General features: G+C 40.9%; 1 protein-coding gene across 1 annotated transcript; it reads right to left on the bottom strand.

Annotated features, from left to right (window-relative positions):
• Positions 1 to 1,987: 1,987 nt before the first annotated feature.
• On the bottom strand, positions 1,988 to 24,508 carry FUNDC1 (FUN14 domain containing 1). The gene is made up of 5 exons (XM_012448210.3): positions 24,356 to 24,508; positions 23,493 to 23,649; positions 18,928 to 19,003; positions 5,450 to 5,578; positions 1,988 to 2,622 (listed from the first exon to the last, which is right to left on the bottom strand). Exons 1-5 carry the CDS (start codon positions 24,381 to 24,383, stop codon positions 2,545 to 2,547), a joined length of 468 nt encoding a protein of 155 aa, XP_012303633.1. The 5' UTR covers positions 24,384 to 24,508; the 3' UTR covers positions 1,988 to 2,544.
• Between the last annotated feature and the right edge of the window lie 785 nt (positions 24,509 to 25,293).

The following is a 25,293-nucleotide window of genomic DNA, read 5'->3' as shown; positions in this document are numbered from 1 at the left end:
CACAAAGTCATTTTTGATGGAGCCTCTGATTCACTGGACTGCTACAGAGAGGGAACAGTTTTCTACAGGCTGACACTAAATCTGACACAGTAATATGCTTTTCACATACCTGATCACACATCACAATACTAACTGAATACCTACTGTGAGCAAAGTTACATGCTTTACAAGTGAGAAATTGATTAACACATACAACTGTTCCAAGTAGACTCCAACCTTGTGGGAGAAAACAGCATGGATAAGAGACAGAACAAGGAGCATTAACAGAGAGGGGACAGTGTGGAGAGTACTGTTAATATTCTGTACTTGCACACAAATATTTTCAAATATGACAGATACTTAGAAATGTATAGGTAAAAGTGAAGTGCTACCTTTTTCAATCTATGTTCAAACTCTCAAAGTAGTTATCCCTACTACTCATTTACCACTAAGTCATATGCCAAGTTCTCCTATATTATGTAACTTTTCATGTAGGAATATTTATGTCTATTCCATTGAAAGCTCAGTGGCAGAGATTTCTGTGCCCCCCACATTCTTAGTGTATCATGCACAGGGCACTATATTTTCAGAAATGAACAAAATGATCCAGCGACTAGAGCTCTCCACAGCAGCCTGCCTCACTGTATCAGATAAGAGCATCACGCAAGTGTGGCACACAGAATGTGACCTGATCACACTCATGAATATTTGTCCCTTTTAATTCCACAGCAACAAAAAGCTTGGCAAGGCAGAAACAAATAAGAGCTCAAAGAAAAAACAAGTATTTATGAGTAAAATCACTTCCTATTAAGAAAGTCTGAGTTTTATTTAGCATTGTATCTGAGGCACTAACGAGAATAAGGAAGAAACCAAAGATAGAGCACACATTAAATTTTAAGGAGTCTCACGATAATGAAAGCATGCAGCCTGTAACCAAACTTGAAAATATGAAATGTCATATATTTACAATACACAAAATACGCTATAGTGACTTCTTATCAAAAGGAGGTGGTCTGAGTATCTGGAAAGACTTTCTAATATGAAGACTCTAATACATATTGTTCTGCTGCTTCTTCCAATTCCAACCTAGAACTCTATGGGCAAAACTAACAACACCGAAAGCTTTTTTGGGTAAAGGAGCCTCTGAGGGAGTGTGATACTAGCCCTGAGAAACAATTGAACTGGCCTAGTGTTTAACCAACATAATGCTACCAAAAGCCTGAAATCTTGGTATTTACATCTAACACTAGATTAAATCAAGAAGACAATTCTCTTCAAGCTACAATTTCACAATTATATTTTCTTAGAAATCACTGTTCATCAGAGAGTAAATTTATATTATACTACTAAGTATTTTAAAGTGACTTTGGCCTCTTGGTAATGAAGGGACCAAAATAATGATTTTTAGAAATGAAAAGCAGATGCATTCAAGGTTAAACCAATCAGTGATCTAACCCCAAAATATGTAACCCCAAAATAATTAATTCTGCCCAGACTGCCAGGATAAACAAAAAAATTAGAAGCTTACATCTAAGAAGATATTTTTAAAACTACAGACATCAAAAAAGAAAAAAGAGCTTTAGACATGTTGTAGTATTTCCCTAGAAGTGCCTTTTTTGAAGTGTACAGTTATGGCTGGGTGCAGTGGCTCATGCCTGTAATCCCAACAGTTTTGGAGGCTGAGGCTGGCAGATCACCTGAGGTCAGGAGTTTGAGACCAGACTGGCCAACATGGTGAAACCCCGTCTCTACTAAAAAATAGAAAAATTAGCCAAGTGTGGTGGCACACACCTGTAGTCCCAGCTACTTGAGAGGCTGAGGCTCAAGAATGACTTGAACCTGGGAGGCAGAGGTTGCAGTGAGCCAAGATTGTGTCACTGCACTCCAGCCTAGGTGACAGAGAGAGATTCTGTCTCAAAAAAAAAAAAAAGAAAGAAAGAAATGTACAATTATTACACTTATAGCAAAGTAGTAACTCCAGGAAAAAAACAACATAAAAATTGGTATTATATTACATCAGCAGAGTCTGTTTCATATCTTTAATAATTATATCATTTCTAAAGCTTTCCACAAAAGGGTATTACAGTTTTTTAACTTATTGCAAACATATCTTAAAAAAAAAAAAGTCAGCCTTAATACTGAAGCTATAATACAAATTTTAAATTATTGACATATTTCATAAAACACAATGAAGAACATTTAAATAAAAAGAAAATAATATTTCACTAGGCAATAAATCCAACAAATTTCTTTTCTCTCCATATCTATATCCAATGTTGATATCTTATAGGCTAGTTTCTAAACAGATGCAAATTTTTACAAAGTGATGAAAGCCATGTTTTGCTCAGGAATACTATGGTTCACATACCATATAGGTTGTTTTACAGCAGATACTAGTTTGCCAAGCTTCAGATGGCAAAATGCTAAGTTGTGAATTCAGTATTGTCCAGCTAGTTGTTCTTCCTTGCCCTAGAGACTCTGGCAGCATGTACTGTTGAGAGACCGCCTTACTGCTGCCACTTCTCTTCTCATAGTTGAATCCACTATGGGAGAATATTCATGTCCTTAAGATGCAAGTCCGAGCAAAAAGCCTCCCACAAATCCACTGGAAATCACAATGTTCTGCTTGATAAATTCTGTTGCCTGAAACAAAGTTTCAACAAAAATTCTCAATTGTGCTACAACATGGATGAACCTTGAAAACATTATGCAAAGTGAAATAAGGTGGACAAAAAAGGACAAATATCACATGATTCTGCTCATATGATTAGTCAGAAAGCAGAATACAGATCATTAAGAGCTGGGGAGGGTTTAATGGGCACAGAGTTTGGGATTAGTGTTTAATGGGCACAGAGTTTGGGATGATGAAAAAATTCTGGAAATAAATAGTGGTAATGATTGCAGAAAAATGTGAATATGCTTAATGCCCCTAAATTGTACACTTAAAAATGGTCAAACCGGTGAATTTTTGGTTATATATATTTTACTACAATAAAAAGAGGCACATTTAAAAAAAAAATAATTGCTGAATCTAGAGCCAAGTAGCAGTTTCAGTTATTTTCCTTAATTCAATAAATATTCAGCAAAAATTCCTGTGCACCTACTACTGCAGGTGCCAAATAGCATGCAAGATCCTTACTAATTGAAGGAGCCTAGAGCACACAGTCATGCCCAGTAAGCTCCTTGGCTATTCAGACAATAAGTATATGGGCAGCAATAATCTCACAAGTAAAAAGAAATCTACCTACCTGTAAGGTAGATATAAATGGCCCATCATCAAGTTATTAACACAGATTATTTAATAAATTGCCCAGCAGGCACAATGGTATTTATTAATAGTCCAATTAGCCAACAGAAAAAAAATGTACAGGATCAAAACCAAAACAAATCACTTTGGTAAAATGCTTAACCAGAATAAAATCATGAGGAAGCCATTAGACAAAGCCAGACTGTGGGATACTCTGCCTAGAGGCTTCAAAAAATGTCAGTGCCATGAAAGATGGGGGAATAAAATTAACAGATGAAAGAACTGTTTAAGACTAAATGAGACATTATAAACATAACCAAAAACAATATATAATTCTTTGCGGGGGGATGAAGGTGGGAACAGGGTCTCATTCTGTCACCTAGGCTGGAATGCAGTGGCACAATCATGTCTCACTTACAGCCTCAATCTTCTCCCACCCTCAAGCAATCTTCCTACCTCAGTTTCTCAAGTAGCTGGGACTACAGGTGCACGCCACCACGCTCTAATTTTTGTATTTTCTGTAGAGACAAGGTCTCTGTTACCTTGTCTCTGAAAAAAAAAAATTGTATATTTTTGTAGAGATAAGGTTTTGCCATGTTGCCAGGTTGATCTCAAACTCCTGGGGCTCAAGTGATCCTCTTGCCTCAGCCTCCCAAAGTGCTGGGATTACAGGTGTGAGCTACTGTACCTGGCATATAATTCTTAATTGGGGAAAAAAAGCAATAAAAGGTATTTTGTATAAAAATATTACTATGAACTGTACATTAGACAATACTGGCTGGGCGCGGTGGCTCACACCTGTAATGCCAGCACATTGGGAGGCTGACGCAGGCAGACTGCTAGAGCCCAGGAGTTTGAGACCAGCCTGGCAACATGGCCAAACCTCGTCTCTACAAAAATGTAAAAATTAGCTGGGCGTGGATCTGCAGTCCCAGCTACTTGAGAGGCTAGGGTGGGAGGATCACTTGAGCCCAGGTGGCTGAGGTTGCAGTGAGCGGTGATCACACCATTACACTCTAGCCTGGGAAGCAGAGCAAGACCGTGTCTCAAAAAAACAAAGAAAGAAAGGAAATATTATTATCTAATGTTACATTTTTAAAAATTATTATTAATGGCATTTGGCCAGGCATGGGGGCTCACGCCTGTGATCCTAGCACTTGGGGAGGCTGAGGCAGGAGGAATGCTTGAGCCCATGAGTTCGAGACCTGTGCAACATAGCAAGACCCTGTCTCTACTAAAACTTTAAAAATTAGCTGGGCATGGTCATGCACACCTGTAGTCCCAGCTACTTGGGAGGCTGAGGTGGGAGGATCACTTGAGTCAGGGGCGTCAAGGCAGTAGTGAGCCATGATAATACCACTGCACACCAGCCGAAGCAACACAGTGAGACAGAATGAGACCTGTCTCAAAAAAAAAAAAAAAAAAAAAAAAAGTTTCTAAACTGGCAGGTCTCACATAGTTTAAAAAAAAAAGGAGGGGGGTACTTAAAGTGTGTAAGAGAACATCTGTACTCTTAGAAGATACATATTGAAGTATTTAAGGATAAAAAGTTATGACATCTTAGTTTGGAAAAAAAATTTATCTGTGTGTATCACCCACACATAGATAAAGTAAACATGGCAAATCATGAACAGTTTGGTGAATACATAAAGGGTATTTAGATATTCACTATATTTGTCTTTCAACTTTTTAACTGGTTTGAAACTTTTCAAACTAAAAAGTTGAGAGAGTTAAAAGGATAAAACAAAAACAAAGGCAAGGAAGTATTCAATTCCATGTTAAACAGAGTACAAAAGAAAAGGGTCAAATTACACGTGAAAACATTAATAAAATATATTAGTCATATTAATAAAACATATATGTTTTCAAACTGTCCTACCTCAAGAAAAAAAAAATGTGATCTTTTAAGTTTTACTACGCCTGTACATGTCGATGTATAAAAGCAGAGGAAAAATGTTGAAAAGAATGTTCTGAGTTTTTACAACAAGATCAAATCGAGCTAGAGATGGGCAGGAGAATCTATAGCAACCACCAAAAAAAGAAAAAATGACTGATTTAAGTAGTAGTATGATTTCAAATTTTACTTAACACTCTAGATATATAACCAAAAACAGCATTTTTTAAAAAGATAATAAAATCCTCCCACCCCCCACCCCCATCACATTGTCTGTTAAGGGATACCCATTAACCAAAAACAAGAGTCAAAATTATATATCATCTTACTTCTTCAATTAAATTGTTGATTTCAGGTGCTGCTTTGTTCGCTCGTTTCTTAATCTGTCTTTTTGCTTTGTTTACATCCTTTTCAACCCTCTTCCAGTCAATCTGCACATAGCCACTATGACTAGCAATCTGCAAAAAACATAAAAATGATTAATACCAAACCAACTAGGTTGCTGACTAATATAATAACCAAGAATATATAAACACACAGATTTCAAGAAACCTACAAAACTTATTGCTAAGAAATCGCTTTTTATCCACTATTTTATTCATTTAACAGACACTAGTGCCTACCCTATGCTAAGGGAGACATAAGCCCAGACCCTCAGAGAGCTTCAGGTCTGTTAGGGAAAAGCATAAGTAACTAATGATTTAGATGTGATGAACGGTGTTTAGTACATGATGAGAAAATAATTCCAAAATTTGTTTTTTAACTATACTATCATTCTTTCATACTTTTTGGAATAGGGAATTAGTTAAAAAGATATGGAGAGTATCTAGACTATATGGCTAATTTAAAAATACCTTTTAATTAAATAGATATTTAATTATAAAGGTTCATAAGCCAATCAGTTATTAGATCACTAAAGAAATTTAAGTAGCCTGATAAGTATTTAAATAGCTCTGACTCTTTATTTAAATTAAGAATACTTTCTGGCAATTGCTTTTGAAAACAGAATGTAAGTCGGGCGCGGTGGCTCACGCCTGTAATCCCAGCACTTTGGGAGGCCAAGGCAGGTGGATCACGAGGTCAAGAGATCAAGACCATCCTGGTCAACATGGTGAAACCCCGTCTCTACTAAAAATACAAAAATTAGCCAGGCATGGTGGAGCACGCCTGTAGTCCCAGCTACTTGGGAGGCTGAGGCAGGAGAATCGCTTGAACCCAGGAGGCAGAGGTTGCGGTGAGCCGAGATCACGCCACTGCACTCCAGCCTGGGTAACAAGAGCGAAACTCCGTCTCAAAAAAACAATAAAAAAGAAACTAGAATGTAAAACGAGCTGCACTCTACACAAGTTTCATGCTATAAATCCTTTTAATAAAACTATAGCTAAATGCCTAACATAAGAAAAATTATCATACGATGCTACTGAGAAACTGCAATATCTGAACAGGAAAAACAGTGTATGTGCAAGCCAGTTCAGTAAGTCAGTGCCTCCAAATAATAAAACAGACATATATACCATCATAAATCACTTCTGTCAAGCTTACGCTTTCTTTGTAATTTTTTAGTGCAACACTTCTTTTTTTTGCCATCTGCACCCTGAATGAACACACTGACTTTTAGCCACACAGAAAATACTTTAAATAATAAAAATATCTGATTTTGCTAAACAGGTTGACTAGAAATCTTAGGTTCTATTTTATCTGTGAAGGACTCCATAGAAGAATTTATCTGCATTTCTTCTCGTATTTATTCATCCACTATCACTTCAAACTCCAGCCGCAGCAAAACAGTGGTGATCAAATCAAATGGCAAGTGAAAGCTTTTTCTGGTAGTATTTGATATAGCAATTTGAGTCACAGGCATGGAGGTGATGATGAACCTTAGGAAAGATGATGAACCTTAGGAAAGATGATGAACCTTTGGGCTAGATTACCCCAAAGGGCCTGACCTACCATTTTCTACATATAAATTGAAAAGACTTTTTACCAGCTTCCACTAAGTAATCAAAATAGTTGATTACTTTGAAGCTTTTGAAGAACTTTACGTTTTGCTGAATCTTAACATTTCTTCTTACTCAATCCAAAGCTTGTACAAAATTTTCATGTATGTATATGGCTTTATTTTTTGTTTAGGACAAAAATATTATCTATGCCACCACTCATCAGCAACTCCCAATTCAACTGTCATTTTCAAGTCTTAACATTTTAAGTTACAAACATTTTTTATTAAAAGTTAATCTTCGGCCAGGCACAATGGCTCACGCCTGTAATCCCAGTACTTTGGGAGGCAGAGGCGGACGGATCACTTGAGGTCGGGAGTTGGAGACAAGCCTGACCAACATGGAGAAACTCTACTAAAAACACAAACTTAGCCAGGCATGGTGGCACATGCCTGTAATCCCAGCTACTCGGGAGGCTGAGGAAGGAGAATCATTTGAACCCGGGAAGCAGAGGTTGCAGTGAGCCAAGATCACACCACTGCACTCCAGCCTGGGCAACAAGAGCGAAACTCTGTCTCAAATAAAAATAATAATAAAAGTTAATCTTCATGCCATGAGTTAAATTGGTAATAAAATAACAACAAAAAAATAACCTTAACTATATTCCCTGGGTAAGACCCCTTATCCACCACCCATCCCCAGCAAATGAATAAAGGAAACCATTTAATGACACAGATTAAACAAATTCTCACAAATGGCATTCTATACACAAAATTTTTTTTTTTTTTTTTTTGGAGACGGAGTTTCGCTCTTGTTACCCAGGCTGGAGTGCAATGGCATGATCTAGGCTCACCACAACCTCTGCCTCCTGGGTTCAGGCAATTAGGCAATTCTCCTGCCTCAGCCTCCTGAGTAGCTGGGATTACAGGCATGCGCCACCACGCCCAGCTGATTTTTTCTATTTTTAGTAGAGACGGGGTTTCACCATGTTGACCAGGATGGTCTCGATCTCTTGACCTTGTGATCTACCCGCCTCGGCCTCCCAAAGTGCTGGGATTACAGGCGTGAGCCACTGCACCCGGCCCCTACATAAAATATTTTTACATAGCCATTTGTCACTGATAATAAGTAAACCCAGCATTATCTGAGATAAAGATTTTGTATAGTTTAAAGAATCCTCTACATTTCGGGGAAATATGTCAAACAGTTGCAGGAAAATGAAAAACCTGAGATGCTAAAACACTAATGCCTCTTCGGGAGAAAACTTCCTCAACACCTCCAAGCAGTCAGAGCATCTTCACTCTGCTCTCTCAGCACTAAACACACCCTTCCAGCTCAGCACTGACCATATGGGCTGCGAATCTCTATATCCCTGGAGTCCCAACTAATGCCAGATGAATGAGACATACTAAATGAATGATAACAAAGACAGTGAATAAAGACTAAATCTCAAAAGCTGTATTAACCAACCTGGCTCAAATAATGACTCTCAGCAACAAATGGGCTAGATTACCCCAAAGGGCCTGACCTACCATGTCTACTAAAGAGAATGATCTTTGATGCTGAAGTGATCTACCATAACTGAACAAATTCCCTTGAGAATCTGTTACCTTGCAGGGAAAATGAAAAATATTGAGATACTAAAGATATTAATGCCTTAAAAAAGAAAGAGGGAGAGAGATGAGGTCTCAGTATGCTGCCCAGGCTGGTCTCGGACTCTTGGCCTCAAGCCATCCTCCTGCCTTGGTCTCCCAAAGTGCTGGGATTATAGACGTGAGCCACAGCACCCAGCTGAGAAGTGCACTTCTGATCAAACCGAAGAATACCAGTCCAAACTGAGCACCCTGCTCCAGTACAGAGATGACCAAGGACAAGCAATCTGCCCCCAGTGGGGTTCAGGTACAACCAACCTAATCAACAAATATATACAGGACCCTACTCGGTCTTGTCCACACAAAATTCATCTGCAACTACAGAGAAATGCAAGCCAACAGACTGGGGAGGGAATGGGGCAGTGATGCCTGCGTTTTGAACATCTGACTTCCAACAACACTAAAATATTTAACAGGATTAGGTAAGGTACTTTCATTAGAATAAAAGCTTCCAAGTTAAAAAAAAAAATGCCAGGGGGGGCGCTGTGGCTTGTGCCGATAATCGTAGCACTTTGGGAGGCAGAGGCAGGCGGATCACCTGATGTCAGGAGTTCAAGACCAGCCTGACCAACATGGTGAAACCCCATCTCTACTAAAAATACAAAAATTAGCCAGGCGTGGTGGCATATGCCTATAATCCCAGCTATTTGGGAGGCTGAGGCAGGAGAATTGCTAGACCCAGGGAGGCAGAGACTACAGTGAGCTGAGATCGCACCACTGCACTCCACCCTGGTCAACAGAGTGAGATTTCATCTCAAAATAATAATAATAATAATAATAATAATGCCAGAGGGGGTGGGCATGGTGGCTCACCCCTGTACTCCCAGCACTTTGGGAGGCCAAGGCAGGCAGATCACTTGAGGCCAGGAGTTTGAGATCAGCTGGGCCAACATGGTGAAACTATGGCAGTGAAACTAAAAATACAAAAAACTAGCTGGGTGTGGTGGCTCATGCCTGTAATCCCAGCTATGCGGAGGCGGAGGCACTTGAACTTGAGGCAGAGGTTGCATTGAGCAGAGATCCCTCCACTGCATTCTAGTCTGGGTGACAGAGGGAGACCATCTCAGAAATAAACAAATAGGCACGGTGGCTCACGCCTGTAATCCTAGCACTCTGGGAGGCTGAGGCAGGCGGATCACCTGAGGTCGGGAGTTCAAGACCAGCCTGATCAACATGGTGAAACCCTGTTTTTTTTTAAAAAAAAAAAAGATTAAAAAAAAAAAGAAATAAAGAAATAATAATGCCAGAGGCTAGGTGCGATTGATCACACCTATAATCCCCACTTGGGGAGGGTGAAGCAGGTGGACTGCTTTAGCCCAGGACTTTGAGACCAGCCTGGGCTATGTGGCAAAATTCTGTCTCTACAAAAAAATACAAAAATTAGTCAGGCATGGTAGCATGCACCTGTAGTACCAGCTACTTGTGAGGCTAAGATGGGAAGATCACTTGAGCCTTAGGAGGTCAAGGCTGCAGTGAGCCATGGTCACGCCACTGCACTCCAGCCTGGGCCAGAGAGTGAGACTCTGTTTCCAAAACAAAACAAAACAAAACAAAAAAACAAAACCACACACACACCAGGCTTTTGGATAAAGATTCATGTCAGCCAGAAAGCTCCGAACAGGTAGATGGGGCTTTTTGCTTGTGAACTTCACCATATGCTGATTGCTGATCTAACTGGACTATTTCACTGCAGAAAATTCTGCCCCCACCAACTCCTTATCTTTAGATCATTTTTCTTGGACTGGTCAGATTTCCCAGAAAAGAGAAAGCCCCATCCACAGGTCCACATGTTTAGAGTTTATTGAGCACTTTTAGTGCTCAATCCTTCCTTTCTTTTTTTTTTTTTTGGAACAAACTTTAGCTCTTGTCGCCCAGGCTGGAGTGCAATGGTGCAATCTCGGCTCACTGCAATCTCTGCCTCCGGGTTCAAGCAATTCTCCTACCTCAGCTTTCCAAGTATCTGGGTTTATAGGCATGCGCCACTATGCCCAGCTAATTTTGCATTTTTAGTAGAGACAGGGTTTCTCCATGTTGGTCAGGCTGGTCTCGAACTCCGACCTCAGGTGATCCGCCCGCACCGGCCTCCCAAAATGCTGGGATTACAGGTGTGAGCCACCGCACCCAGCCTAGTGCTCAATTCTTAAATATGAGCAGACAACCAAGGATCATCAAACATGGAGGAAGGCCTTTAACTTGAAAACTAAAGACCAAAATAAACAAGCAGGAAAGAGGAAGGGAAAAAAAAAAAAACTTAGACAAACAGGGACTTGGTAGGAAGAATCTTAAAAAAACACACACAAAGATGCTTAATCATTTATGTCCTCAGAGAGATTAAAAAAGATGATGCACAACTGAAAGAGCTCTTAATGTCCAAAGCTGGCAAAATTTGAGCAATACAAGAGCATTAGATTATAACCCAAAGTATAAAATAAATATCCATGAGTCCATATTGACATAAATAAATGACTGAATAAATGAAAGAAGAGACAAACCTTCCAAAAGACTATTTCTAAGTAATTTATGTAGTTACTCTGCCCTCAGAAAGGTGGAGCATAATTACACACCAGAAATGTGGGCTACATACAGTGACTCCCTTCCAAAGAGTGCAGTAAGAGGCCGGGTGTGGTGGTTCACTCCTGTAATCCCAGCACTTCAGCGGGCTGAGGAGGGCAGATCACTTGAGGTCAAGAGTTCAAGACCAGCGTGGCCAACATGGTGAAACCCTGTCTCTACTAAAAATACAAAAATTGGCCAGACGGTGGCGTGCACCTATAATCGCAGCTACTCAGGAGGCTAAGGCACGAGAATCGCTTGAACCTGGGAGGCAGAGGCTGCAGTGAGCCAAGATGGTGCCACTTGTACTCCAACCTGGGCGAAAGAGTGAAACTCTGTCTCAAAAAAAAAAGACAAACAGTACAGTATCCTTTTTTTTTCCTTTCTTTTTTTTTTTTTTTTTTTTAAAGAGAGAGAGAGAATGGGGAGGAGGAAAAAGGAAGAGAAAGAGAGAGAGAGAATAGGGAGGAGGAAAAAGGAAAAGAAAGAGGGAGAGAGAATGGGAGTATTGCTTTCTTGCCCAGGCTAGAATGCAGTTTAGTAATGGGTATTGAAAACGTCTTTTATACTGATAATTATACTTAATGATGTAGTCAGGAAGGAATAAGGGAAGAAGATAACAAACAAACAGCCAACCAATATTTCATTTAAACCTATGAAATGCTATGCGATTACTGAGGAGTGATTTACTTCCAATTATATAGTCACTTTTGGAATAGGTGTGAGGTGGTAATGTATGTTTTGTGTATCTGAAGTGGAGAGTTCTATAAATGTTTATTAAGTTTACTTGTTCCAGGTCTGAGTTCAAGTCCTGAATATCCTTGTTAATTTTCTATCTCGTTGATCTATAGAATCGTTAGCTATTCTTGTTACATTGATCCTTTTACCATTATGTAATGTCCTTCTTTGCCTCTTTTGATCTTTGTGGCTTTAAAGTATACTTTATCAGAGGCGAGAATTGCATCTCCTGCTTTTTGTTTATTTGTTTATTTTTACTCTCTGGTTGGTAAATCTTCCTCCTTCTCTTTGAGTCTTTGTGTATTGTTGCATGTAAGATGGGTCTGGATGCAGCATACCGATGGGTTTTGGCTTTTTATCCAATTGCAATATATATAAGTTTAATACTGGCGTTTGATGCTAGCTGGCTGTTTTGCCCATTAGTTGATGTAAATTTTTCATTGTGTTAATGTTCTTTGCTTTTTGATATATTTTTGGAAAGGCTGATATTGGTTGTTCCTTTATATGTATAGTGCTTCTTTCAGAAGCTCTTGTAAAGCAGGCCTGGTGGTGGTGAACTCTCTAAGTACTTGTTTGTTCGCAAAAGATTTAATTTTTCCTTCGCTCATAAAGCTTAGTTTGGCTGGATATGAAATTCTGGATTGAAAGTTCTTTTCTTTAAGGATGTTAAATATTGGTCCCCACTCTTTTCTGGCTTGTAGGGTTTCTGCTGAGAGATCTGCTGTGAGTCTGATAGATTTCCCTTTGTGGGTAACCTGACCTTTCTCTCTGGCTGCCCTTAGTATTTTCTCCTTCATTTCAACCCTAATAAATCTGGCAATTATGTGCCTTGGGGTTGGTCTTCTTGAAGAATATCTTTGTGGTGTTCTCTGTATTACCTGGAGTTGAATATTACCCTGCCTTGCCAGGTTGGGAAAGTTTTCCTGAATGATATCCTCAAGAGTATTTTCCAGCTTGGATTCATTCTCTTCCTCACATTCAGGTACACCTATCAAACGTAGATTAGGTCTTTTCACATAGTCCCATATTTCCTGGAGACTTTGCTCATTCCTTTTTATCCTTTTTTCTCCAATCTTGTCTTCTCATTTCATTTCACTGAGCTGGTCCTCGACTTCTGATATCCTTTCTTCTGCTTGATCAATTCGACTGTTTAAGCTTGTGCATGCTTCGCGAAGTTCTCGTGTTGTGCTTTTCAGCTCCATCAATTCACTTATATTCCTCTCTAAATTGTCCATTCTCGTTAGCATTTCGTCAAACCTTTTTTTAAGGTTCTTAGTTTCTTTGCATTGGGTTAGAACAAGTTCTTTTAATTCACAGAAGTTTCTCATCACCCACATTTTGAAACCTGCTTCTGTTATTGGAACACACTCGTTCTCCATTAAGCCTTGTTCCGTTACTGATGAGGAATTGCGATCCCCTGTAGAGGGAGAGGCATTCTGATTTTGAGTATTCTCTGCCTTTTTAGGCTGCTTTCTTCCCTTGATTATATATTTATCCATCTGTCGTCTTTGTAATTACTGACTTTCTAACTAGGTCTCTGAGCGGACGTCCATCTTTTTGATTCCCAGCGCCGAAATCTGAGCAATCCACTGTGCCGGCCAAGACAGCGGTGTTAAGGTTGATGGTGCCTTTCTGCCCAGGAATCTCTGGACTCTGCACCAAGAACTGCCGCTTTAAGGCGCCAGCAAAACCGCCGCGCCGGCCACAAGAGTCGCTCTGGCGACCCGTGGAGCTCCTCCGCTGGGAATCTCCTGGTCCGTGAGCTACAAATATTCGTCTGAAAGTGTGGCGTCCTCTCGTTCTCTGCGCTTTCACTGGGAGCTATGTGCCTGAGCTGCTAGTGATCAGCCATCTTGGATCTCTATCCACAGTACAGTATCAAAAGGGGGGAAAGCTGGTGGATCCTCTCATGGGGATAGTGGGAATACTTTCTGGAAGGTTACTTGACAATAAAGAGGCTTAAATATATATATGTATATGTGTGTGTATATACATATCTATATATATTTTTTGAGACAGACTTTTACTCTTTTCACCCAGGCTAGTGTGCAATGGCACGATCTCGGCTCACTGCAACCTCTGCCTCCCGGGTTCAAGTGATGCTCCTGCCTCAGCCTCCCAAGTAGCTAGGATTATAGGTGCATGCCACCATACCCAGCTAATTTTGTACTTTCAGTAGAGACGGGGTTTCACCATGTTGACCAGGCTGGTCTCGAACTCCTGACCTCAGGTGATCCACCCACCCCAGCCTTCCAAAGTGTTGGGATTACAGGCGTGAGCCACCACGCCTGGCCTAAATATGTATATTTTTGCTTTGTCTTAAACAAGTGTGCAAAGATGTATATAAATGGCTAGTCACTGTAGAGTTGTTTGTAAAGCTGAAAAAATAAACTGCTAGATGAACATTCTGTGTAGATGCTAAGAATTGCATGTGGGACAGACTATTTGGATCAACACTCTGAACCTGCAGTCTATTAAGGCAGTCACTTCAAAGTAGCATCTGGTGATTTAAGGAAAACTTTCAGTCTCTGCCACTCTCTAAGAACCTTCTATCTTCGAATTACAGAAGGCATTCAACTATACCATCTCTCACAAACCTTGGTCTATAGACATGCAATTAAAATGGTTTCCAAGAATGTTAGTGCTTCAGTAATATGATGTGTTTTTAAAAGTCTTATTGAAGGGACTGTCTTCTAACCATTGCATTGGTTGAAACAATGGGTTGGAGGAGGACAAGTCTCACATAATAAATACATTCCACCAATCTCTCAAAAAAAAGTATCCAAGTATTAGCCATTAAAACATTTTAAAAAAAGATACTGCTCACTCCATCCATGAAGGAAAAGCAAGAAACAGAATGCTAAAGTCACATTAAAAGAACAACAGCTGGGCATGGTGGCTCCCAGCACTTTGGGAGGCTGAGGTGGGCAGATCACTTGAGCTCAGGAGTTTAAGACCAGCCTGGGCAACACAGCAAAACCCCATCTCTACTAAAAATACAATTAGCCAGGCATGGTGGCACGCCATGCCTGTTGTCCCAGCTACTTGGGAGGCTGGGGTGGAGAAATCACCTGAGCCCATGAGGTCAAGGCTGCAGTGAGCCAAGACTGCACCACTGCACTCCAGCCCGGGCGAACAGAGTGAGAGCCTGTCTCAAAACAAAACAAAACAAAACAAAAACCTCAGTAAAATGATTAGAAGATAAAGTTGAAGAAATCTCCCAGAAAGCAGACCAAAAGGACAGAAGTAAAAAATTGAAAAGATTATTAGTGTTCTGCCAAACCTAAGAAAAAAGAAAAGATTATTAGCCCAAGTGCACTGGCTCATGCCTGTAATCCCAACATTTTGGGAGGCCAAGGTGGGAGGATTGCTTGAGACCAGGAGTTCGAGACCAGCCTGGGCAAGATAGCAAGACCTCATCCTTATTTTTAAAACATAAAAAAAAAGTTTAAAACCGAAAAATAAACAAACAAAAATAAAGAAAATTAGACAACTGGTACAGGAGATCCATATAAATGGAACAACAGAAAAAAAGATGGGAAAATTAAAAAGCAGGAAATCATTAACTAAATAAATATACAGAAAATTTCCCCAAACTGAAAGGGTCCCTTGAGTTTCCAGCACAGCGGATGAAAATAGGCCCACAGTAAGGCACATCACTGGGAAAAATCAGAATACTGAGGACAAAAAGAAAATCCTATAAGCATTTACTGAGAGGAAAAAAAAACCCACACATGTAAAGGTTCAGAAATTAGAATTACTTTAGACTTTTAACAGCAATACTGGAAGTCAGAAAACAATGGAGTAATATCTATGCCCAGCAGCTATTAATAAATTATCAAACAAATGTGAGGATAAAATGAAGAAATTTTCAGACATGCAAAATCTCAAAAACTACACTTCCCGTCCTCATTTTCTATGAAAGCTATTAGAGGATGTGTCCACCAAGAGAATATATCAAGACATAGGATAGGCCAGGTGCAGTGGCTTGTGCCTGCAATCCCAGCACTTTGGGAGGCCAAGGTGGATGGACTGCTTGAGCCCAGGAGTTCGAGACCAGACTGGGCAACATAGCAAGACCTCCCTATTATACAAAAATCAGCTGGGTATGGTGGCACACGCCTGTAGTCTCAGCTACTTGGGAGGCTGAGGCAGGAGGATCCCTTGAGCCCAGAAGGTGGAGTGTTTAGTGAGTGAGATTGCACGACTGCACTCTAGCCTGGGCAACAGAGCAAGACTGTCTCAAAAAAACAAACAAACAAAAGACATAACATATAGGAAACAACCCAAGACAAAAACCAAAGGGAATATCCAGAAGGTAACAAAGAGAGATCCCAGGATAAGAGCTGTATACCAGGCCTAGAACACAAATAGGAGAAATGACTCTGGGACCAAGTTTGCCCAGAAGGTTAAACTGATGAACTATTTGATGCATATGACAACGATGAAAGATGATTTATACAACCAGTAGTTGCCTAAAGAAATAACTGGCCGGGTGCGGTGGCTCACACCTATAATCCCAACACTTTGGGAGGCCAAGGCAGATGGATCACTTGAGGTCAGGAGTTTGACACCAGCCTGGTCAACATGGTGAAAACTCCTCTCTACTAAAAATACAAAAATTAGCTAAGCATGGTGGTGTGCACCTGTAACCCCAGCTACTAGGAGGCTGAGGCAAGAGAATCGCTTGAACCCGGGAGGTGGAGGTTGCAGTGAGCTAAGATTGCACCACTGCACTCCAGCCTGGGCAACAAGAGCGAAACTCCGTCAAAATAAAAGAAAGAAAAGAAAGAGGAAAGTGGAAAGCAGAAAGGAAAGGAAAGGATCCCAAACTTCCTAAAAGAAATAATGGCCAAATAGAAGGGACAAGGCAGAAGAGAGCAGGAAGCCAAAAGCCGCCAGCACCCAGCACTTTCGGAAGGCCAAAATCTTCCCAAACAAGATATAAATTTACAGGTTCGAGCAGCTCAGTGAACTCCATGTAATAAATGATCTAACACAATTATGAATAACAACACTCAGACTATTGAGGGAGAGGGAAGAAAGCATTCAAGTATGTGAGATTGGAAGGAGAGGTGTAGGGAAAACAAAATAGGTCAATAAATGAAAGCTAAATTGTCCTATTCCATAATGGGAAGCCAACAGTTAACACCTAAAACTGAAAGGTCAAGAAATGTCAATAAACTTGTTTAGGGAAAAGGAGAGAATTACCTTAAGAATCAGTTAAGAATTCAAAGTAGATGTCTCAAGGGATGGAAAAACAGGGGTAGTGAGAGAGGCAGAGGATTACTCTAATCTGTAACAAGCCTTGCACAAGTATTTGGCCCTTTGAATTACATGCATGAATAATTTCAAAAATTTTTTTAAAAAGAGACTGTATTTTAAGATGGCAGTGTAATAAACATCTATTGGAAAACAATATTGTTACCAGAAAAGCTTTAAGTTTTAAATAAACTAATATTTATCTTTAATCACAAAAATATGAAAGTGGGCCTAAAGAATATTAGGCAATTAGCCTAAAAGCCATTTGTTACTTTATTTCCTCTTTCACTTTCCTTCTACTAGTTTTCAAGGTTAGTTATATTTGTGACAAAAACTGGTTTGAAGCAGATAGGTCCTCTGTTGTTCTGCCTTAAAAACTTCAAAGAATATGTGCACTAAATGCAGAAAAGTGGGAGGTGGCAATGGCAAAATATGGATTTGAATGGTGCATACTGAGTGAACTGAAATGGACTTCTGAAAAACTGACATGCAGAGTGGATTAAAATATACACTTCTCTCCATTCTGTGAACATTTTAGGAAACTGTGCTTCAGTCCAGTACCCTTTTACGCTAACAGAAACGACAACTGAGTCTTCAAAATAGCTATAGAATAAAATATGCTCTTGATTCCATATAAACCCAAGTCAAAATCAGCTTAAGTAAAATTATCTGTACTAATGCTGGCATATTCATCCAAAGAACCAAATTTAGATATTTATCATTTTCTATCTCTTACCACAGGTAATAAGCAATTATTCCTAATAATGTCACCAAGAGAAAGAAAATATATATATTTTTTAAAAGGCTATTTAGTGAACAACTCAAAATCTGTGCTTCATACATACAGATCCAGTCCCTTTGTACTTAAAGTGATTACACTGGTTGTTACATGATCAAAAGCTTCGGTGCTGAATTCAGATTTTGGTTGCTATGAACATCAATCATTTTTAAAATCTAGTACAACTGACAGTTCTCTGTATCTTTAAAAGTGCTACTCTCAATCATTCCTAGAGATTTTCAATTTTTGGATTTACTATATTTGATCTTCAAAGAATTATATTTTTGAAAAAATATATGCTAAACAGACATGAATGCCAGATAATGCCCTGATAAACATCCTCAAATAGCAAATATGAACAAAACCAAAACTTCAAATCCACCTGCCTCTCAGAAATAAGATTATAACTAATTTTTTTTTTGAGACAGAATTTTGCTCTTGTTACACAGGCTGTAGTGCAATGGCACGATCTCGGCTCACTGCAACCTCCACCTCCTGGGTTCAAGTGATTCTCCTGCCTCAGTCTCCCGAGTAGCTGGGATTACAGGCATGCGCCACCACATCGGCTAATTTCTGTATTTTCAGTAGAGACTGGGGTTTCACCATGTTGGCCAGGTTGGTCTTGAACTTCTGACCTCAAGGGATCTGCTCGCCTCAGCTTCCCAAAGTGCTGGGATTACAGCCGTGAGCCAATGTGTCTGGCAATGGCTGTCTTTTCAATAGCTGGGATCAAACTATGCTTAATAACTCAGAAATATTTAAATTATTATCTTTCAAGACAAAAGTCAGCTTTCAAAACTCATTGTAGCTCTTCCATAAACTGATGCCTAAAAGAAAAATTCCACCTTCTATGTAAGCAAAGGCAAGTACTTAAGACTCTGACATACCTGAAGGAGAAGAAAGCCACCACCTACTGCAGTTGCTGCAAGTTTTCCAACTTTCTGGAACAGAAATCCTGCACACCTTTAATCAAAGAAACAACAAAAGATGAAAACAATCAATTATGTACTAAACCCTCTCTCTCTTCTACTTTTCATTGCTTTCCTAATAAAATCTTACGACTTCACATTTCTTTTGATCATATCTGTTACCTGCTCAGAAACCTCAATGTTTCCCCTTAGTTATATAGGCTAGTCAAAAATGCACAATCTAAAGTGTCTGCGATTTGCTTTAAAATAAGGGATGGAGAGAAGAGGAGGGGAATTTATAGGAAAAAGGACCAGCTACTAAAATAATGACGAGTACTCAGGGGTTCATTACACTTCGCCTACGTTTGTTTTTTTTTTTTTGAGACAGAGTCTCGCTCTGTTGCCCAGGCTGAATTTCAATGGTGCAATCTCGGCTCAGCACAACCTCCACCTCCTGGGTTCAAGCAATTCTCCTGTCTTAGCCTCCCAAGTAGCTGGGATCACAGGAGTGTACCACCACGCCCAGCTAAGTTTTCTATTTTTAGTAGAGATGGAGTTTCACAATGTTGGGCATGCTGGTCTAGAACCCCTGACCTCAGGTGATCCACCCACCTTGGCCTCCCAAAGTGTTGGGATTACAGGCGTGAGCCACCACACCCAGCCCCTACGTTTGTATAAGCTGAAACCTCCCATAATAAAAGTAATTTGTTTTGCTTAACACAGTCAAGATAGTCCATACACGTGGTTGACCCCCACCTCTACCTTAACCTTCTGCTCCAATCCCATTAACTTCCAAATGGGTCACACCTTTGTTCAAGCTATTACTCTCTCTGCTTCTAGGGGTTTCTGCCTAGCTCTGCCTATCTAAAGCTTTCCTACCCTTTCAGGTCCAGCTGTTGTTCCACCTCAATGACTATACTTGAGCCCACATTTCTAAAGGCCTCCTTATCTACATCTACCTATTTTTACATTAAACCTTTTTTGTGTCTCATCTACCCTCTAAGAGTGTCAGCCTCCCTACTTCTTTTGTGATTAATTCACTCCTTCAGTGAGCTGACATTCCCTTCAGCATTCTAGATCCATACTGTGCAAATGAATCCTATATTTCTAACTCTAGCCTTTTGCACTGGGTTGACTGGTACCCGTCCCCAAAATTCACATCCTTCCCCAAACCTCTTAAATGTGACCTTATTTGAAAACGGAGTTGGCCAGGTGTGGTGGCTCGCGCCTGTAATCCAAGCACTTTGGAGGCCAAGGCGGACAGATCACCTGAGATCGGGAGTTCAAGACCAGCCTGACCAACAGGGTGAAACCCCGTTTTAAAAAAAAAAAAAAAGAAAGAAAGGAAAAAAAAAAGAAAACAGAGTCATTGCAGATGTAATGAGTTCAGATGGGATCATACTGGAACAGGGTGGGCCTTTAATCCAATAAAGACACACACAGAGGGAAGACACCTGTCAGGACAACAGAAGCAGACTGGAGTAAGGCAGTCTGAGATTTGGCAGTCTACAAGCCAAAGAATGATAAGGATTGCTGGCAACCACCAGAACCTAAAAGAGAAAGATAAAACATATTTCTGCCCAGGCGTGGTGGCTCACGCCTATAATCCCAGCACTTTTGGAGGCCGAGGTGGGCGGATCACCTGAGGTGGAGAGTTCCAGACCAACCTGACCAACACAGAGAAACCCCATCTCTACTAAAAATACAAAAATTGGCCGGGCGTGGTGGCACATGCCTATAATCCCAGCTATGCAGGAGGCTGAGGCAGGAGAATCACTTGAACCTTCGAGGTGGAAGTTGCGGTGAGCCAAGATCACACCACTGCACTCCAGCCTGGGCAACAAGAGCGAGACTCCGTCCCAAAAAAAAAAAAAAACAGATTTCTCCCTCAGAGCCTCCAAGAAGGAACAAACACTATTGACATCCTGATTTCAGACTTCTAGCCTCCAGAATAGTGAGAGAATAAATTTCTGTTATTTTATTTATTTATTTTGAGATGGAGCTTGCTCTGTTGCCCAGGCTGGAGTGCAGTGGCGCGATCTTGGCTTACCACAACCTCTGCCTTCTGGGTTCAAACAATTCTCCTGCCCCAGCCTCCCGAGTAGCTGGGATTACAGGCACCTGCCACCACACCCGGCTAATTGTTGTATTTTTGGTAGAGACAGGGTTTCACCATGTTGCCCAGGCTGGTCTTGAACTCCTGACCTCAGGTAATTTACCCTAAATGTCTGAGATTTGCCTTAGCCTCCCAAAGTGCTGGGATTACAGACATGAGGCCCACGCCTGGCCTCCACAGTTCTATATACTTTATCTCCAAAACGTGATTTGACTGTCTTCTTTCCATTCTCAAGGTCATCATTACCTTGCTTCCAGACCATTCTAAGGGCCCTCTAGCTGGTCTTGACACCTCCCATCTCTCCTAGCAATCATCCATCCTGATAATAGTTTTAATTTTTTTGTCATGATCAAAGCCTACAGCTACCCACAGCTAAATAAAATCTCCTCAGCCTCCTATTCACATCTTGAATTGGTCTAAATTGCTACCTGGTCAAGTTAATGCCTATTAACTGTTCCTCCTTAATATACACCACAATATCACATCAGTTTTACATCCTAAGAAAATTGCAAAAATTACTACACTGAATAAAGTCATTGCAACAAATCACTTGTATTATTAGAGTTCTATTATACAGCTCCTGGACCAACACTGTGTGTGTGAGCTCCTGGACCAACACTCTGTGTGTGTGTGTGTGTGTGTGTGTGTGTCTGTGTCCTCTCTAGGTTTTACATCCACAATTTAACCAATCAGGGTACAAAACTTAAAAAAAGACAAAAAAATAAAAAATAAAAAAAACACCAAAAAAAATTCCACATAACTATTTGCATAGTATTTACATTATTTACATTGCATTAGGTGTTATAAGTAATTAAGAGATGATTTAAAGTATATGAGAGTGTGTGTAGGTTATAAGGAAATACTATGCCATTTTATATCAGGGACTTGAGCATCTGCAGATTTTGGTAACCTATGCTGATGGACGATTGTATTACTATAAAGAATGTGCCCCTCAATAGGGGAGTCAGCAACAAAGGCTCAGAAAAGGGAACAGAAAAAGCAGGCAGCAGCCACAATATCTCTTGGACTGTGCTCCACAAGCATGTGTAGCCATTGCTTGATGGCATCAGTCACTAAAATGAACCTATTTCCTGCTGCTCTGTCTCTAGCCTTTTCGAGCAAACTTCTACGAATGATAGGGCTTGGTCTATAAGGAGTTTGCTCTCCAAGGAGAAACCATGAAATGACTTGGTAATTCTATTTCTCAATTATTTTTTAGTCTGTTTGAAGACTAGACTTTAGGCACTGACTGACATTAACCAATCACTTATGGCACCAAATTGTGAGCTTATTTAAGCAGAGAGCCATACCCTGAATTTACAGGGCTAGAGGAACTACTATGGAGAATTATCTGAATGACCAGGCCCTGACAGGCATCTCTCTTTTTATTGCCGGCTTTTTTCCCGCAGCAGCATTAATAAGTACATATCATGAATAAATACCGCACCTCTGCACCACAGAATCTTCACAATCAGTATTTCTATCATAAAATGGCATTTGCAAAAAGGCATAGAGGAGTGTGTCATTATTCCAAAGTGCATGTAAAACACAAATCAAAAAACTCATTGTTACACTTACCAAGTGGAAACATGTAAATATTTCCATTAAATCAATGTAAGAGGAACTTAAATGAGAATCTAAGAAAAAATGCTCATGCACAAGTTAAGCACCCTCACTAACTCCAAAATTTCTCTACAGTCACGAACATTTTCAAAACAGTGAAATTTGTTTCTGCCCCTTGTTATCTAATTAGAGTCACAGTAGCCATTGTGTTATCACGTGGTTTGAAATGTTAACTGGTCAGGCTGGTGCTTATTAACCACTTCTTAATGGACTCCACAATATTACAAAGTAAGCAATCAGATCTTTAATTTCAACACAGAACTAATGTTCTACAGCTCTTTTCCAAAGAGTTATCATAATCTGAACGAGCCCACAAAAGAAAAACCCAGAATCATCTGTATCATCACCAATAATTTGTGCAGAGCATTTTTACACTGCTCTCTACAAGGCTGACAATACTAGAGGCCAGTTCTACCGTGGGAGTTTCTTAGGTTTTTTTCAGTAGTTAGCACTGAATGAAATGTAAAAATTTACATATAATTAACTCATATATTTCTTCCTATCTACTATTACTGAATCAGATCCACGACATTTGCTGAACACGAGAATGGGGAAAACATACAAAGAATCAAAAGAAGGGTGAGGAGGGAGGAGAGAACAGTGGTGGGCATGGGGGAGGGGAATCACCAAAACCTAACAGGGAGTCTGGGAATGTAGATTACACCAATTTTAACTTAGAGAAAAGCCTCTTCTGGAATTAACAGTGTAGACCCACTGAATGTGCACAGTGACTCTCACCCATGTTTGAAAGGACAGCAGCGTCAGGCCCCCAAATGAAATTTAATGAAAAAAACGTTGTTCTCACCAGCCAGTAACGCCACCCATTACAATCTGGGTAGCTACTGAGTATTTTTCTACCATAGGTCCCGAACTGTGTCCAAACACTCGATTCCACCACTGGTGTCTTCTTGCATACTCAGTTAAATCCAACACTTCGTAAGAGTCGTCATCACTTTCATATTCTTTAAAATAGCAAAATGGAAAAAATAAATGTAGAGTCAATCAAAAGTCAGAAATGTCCCATACATCTTTTAAAAAATCTGTTACAACTCATTACTTTTGGCCTACAGCTAAAAATGCCCAGATGGAAACTACTGACTTTACTTAATTCCTGAGACCACGGCCTCAAGAGTAAAGGGCCCTGCAACAATGACCCCCGTCTGCTTTCTCAAAGGCCCAGAGACCGGCCTGGGGTCACGAAGCCAGGGCCAACTCAGAATGACACAGTAGTGAGGGGTCACCCCCACTCCAAATCTTAGTAAGGTCAAGGTCAGTGCAGGGTCCATTTTCATCAGTGGGAGGAGTGGGGGTGGGGAGGGGTCCTCCTCTGAGAACTAGTCTGGAGCCCAGCGAAATCACTTCAGAGTCTAGACGTTTAAAAAAAGAAAAATAATAATACATTTGAAGATGGAGATGATGGGCCAACGGTTAAGGTAAGGCAGGAGGCAGGTAGGGCTGTGCTGGGGGTTGCGGGGTGGCTCTCCGCTTGAGTTCCGCAGAGAGGGGAGGAAAAAGTCTAACTCGAAGGGGGTGCTCAAAGGGGCTGCCTTAAAAATAAACAATAGAGCTCGAAGAATCCTAGGGCAGGGGAAGGAATAGGTGCCATGGGAGCAAGGTCGAGAGCTGTGAGCCGCGTCCCAGATATCACTTCAGGCCCTGGCCGCTCACCTTGGGGAGGGGGGTTCCGGGTCGCCATGATACCGCCGGCGGCCAATTCTGTAGTGGTCCCCGCCCGCCCTCCTCTCCCTGGCACTTTAAGGGCCGCTCTAGGCCAGGATGGGAGTCTATGGTCTCTTTTTTCCTCCCCTTCCTACTCCTGGCGCGTAGTCCTGTCTCCGCCCCCTTCGCTCAGCGCAGCGCCTTCTGCCTTCTGCGCAGGCGCGAGACTCCGGAATGCGGGGAAGGGCTGGTCGGATCGTAGCCCCGCGATAGCGTAGGGGATTTGTAGTCCGTTGCCTTCAGCAACTAGGGAGGGGGAAGGGAGAAGTGGGAGGGATCGCCCGTCCTAGAATTTCCATAACCTGAATTTCATTATTTTGGTTTAAAGAGCCTATGACTGAAGGAATGGGGGGAAGGGAGGGCGCCACATGGTGGTACAAAGGGAAAACCAGCTGGGTATTGACAAAGACTCTCTCCTTGACCAAACTTTAGTGAGGAGGCTCCTCTGAGCTCTTTTTGACTAGGTCTCCTCCTTGGGTCGTCTTTGACCTGTCTAGTCCATTTGTGGCAAGAATCCAATTAAGTCAGTTTAGTGAGAACTCCCACACCCTTAATATCGAATCATCTTAAATATCCGATCAAATTCCTCAACCCCACCCTTGATATCTGATCACTCTGCCACCAGTAAAAATCCTGTTAAATGGTGGCTCACGTCTGTAATCCTAGCACTTTGGGAGGCTCAGGCGGGCAGATAACCTGAGGTCGGGAGTTCGAAACCAGCCTGACCAACATGAAGAAACCCCATCTCTACTGAAAATACAAAATTAGCCAGGCGTGGTTGCGCATGCCTATAATCCCAGCTACTCAGGAGGCTGAGGCAGGAGAATCGCTTGAACCCGGGAGACGGAGGTTGCAGTGAGCCGAGATCATGCCATTGCACTCCAGCC

Source organism: Aotus nancymaae, unplaced genomic scaffold (assembly GCF_030222135.1).
Source record: "Aotus nancymaae isolate 86718 unplaced genomic scaffold, 86718_ANA_hifiasm-v0.15.2.pri h1tg000058l, whole genome shotgun sequence".
NCBI classification, from domain to species: domain Eukaryota; kingdom Metazoa; phylum Chordata; class Mammalia; order Primates; family Aotidae; genus Aotus; species Aotus nancymaae.
Note: the sequence above shows the minus strand (reverse complement) of the source record. Positions and strands in the feature narration are given on the sequence as shown.

Excerpts from the sequence above, each read along its gene's own strand:
- FUNDC1 (XM_012448210.3), bottom strand. The coding sequence starts at position 24,383 with ATGGCGACCCGGAACCCCCCTCCCCAAG. Across the intron at positions 23,650-24,355 it reads CCGGAACCCCCCTCCCCAAG|AATATGAAAGTGATGACGAC; the intron begins GTGAGCGGCCAG and ends GCTATTTTAAAG. Across the intron at positions 5,579-18,927 it reads GTGGCTTTCTTCTCCTTCAG|ATTGCTAGTCATAGTGGCTA; the intron begins GTATGTCAGAGT and ends TGTTTTTTGCAG.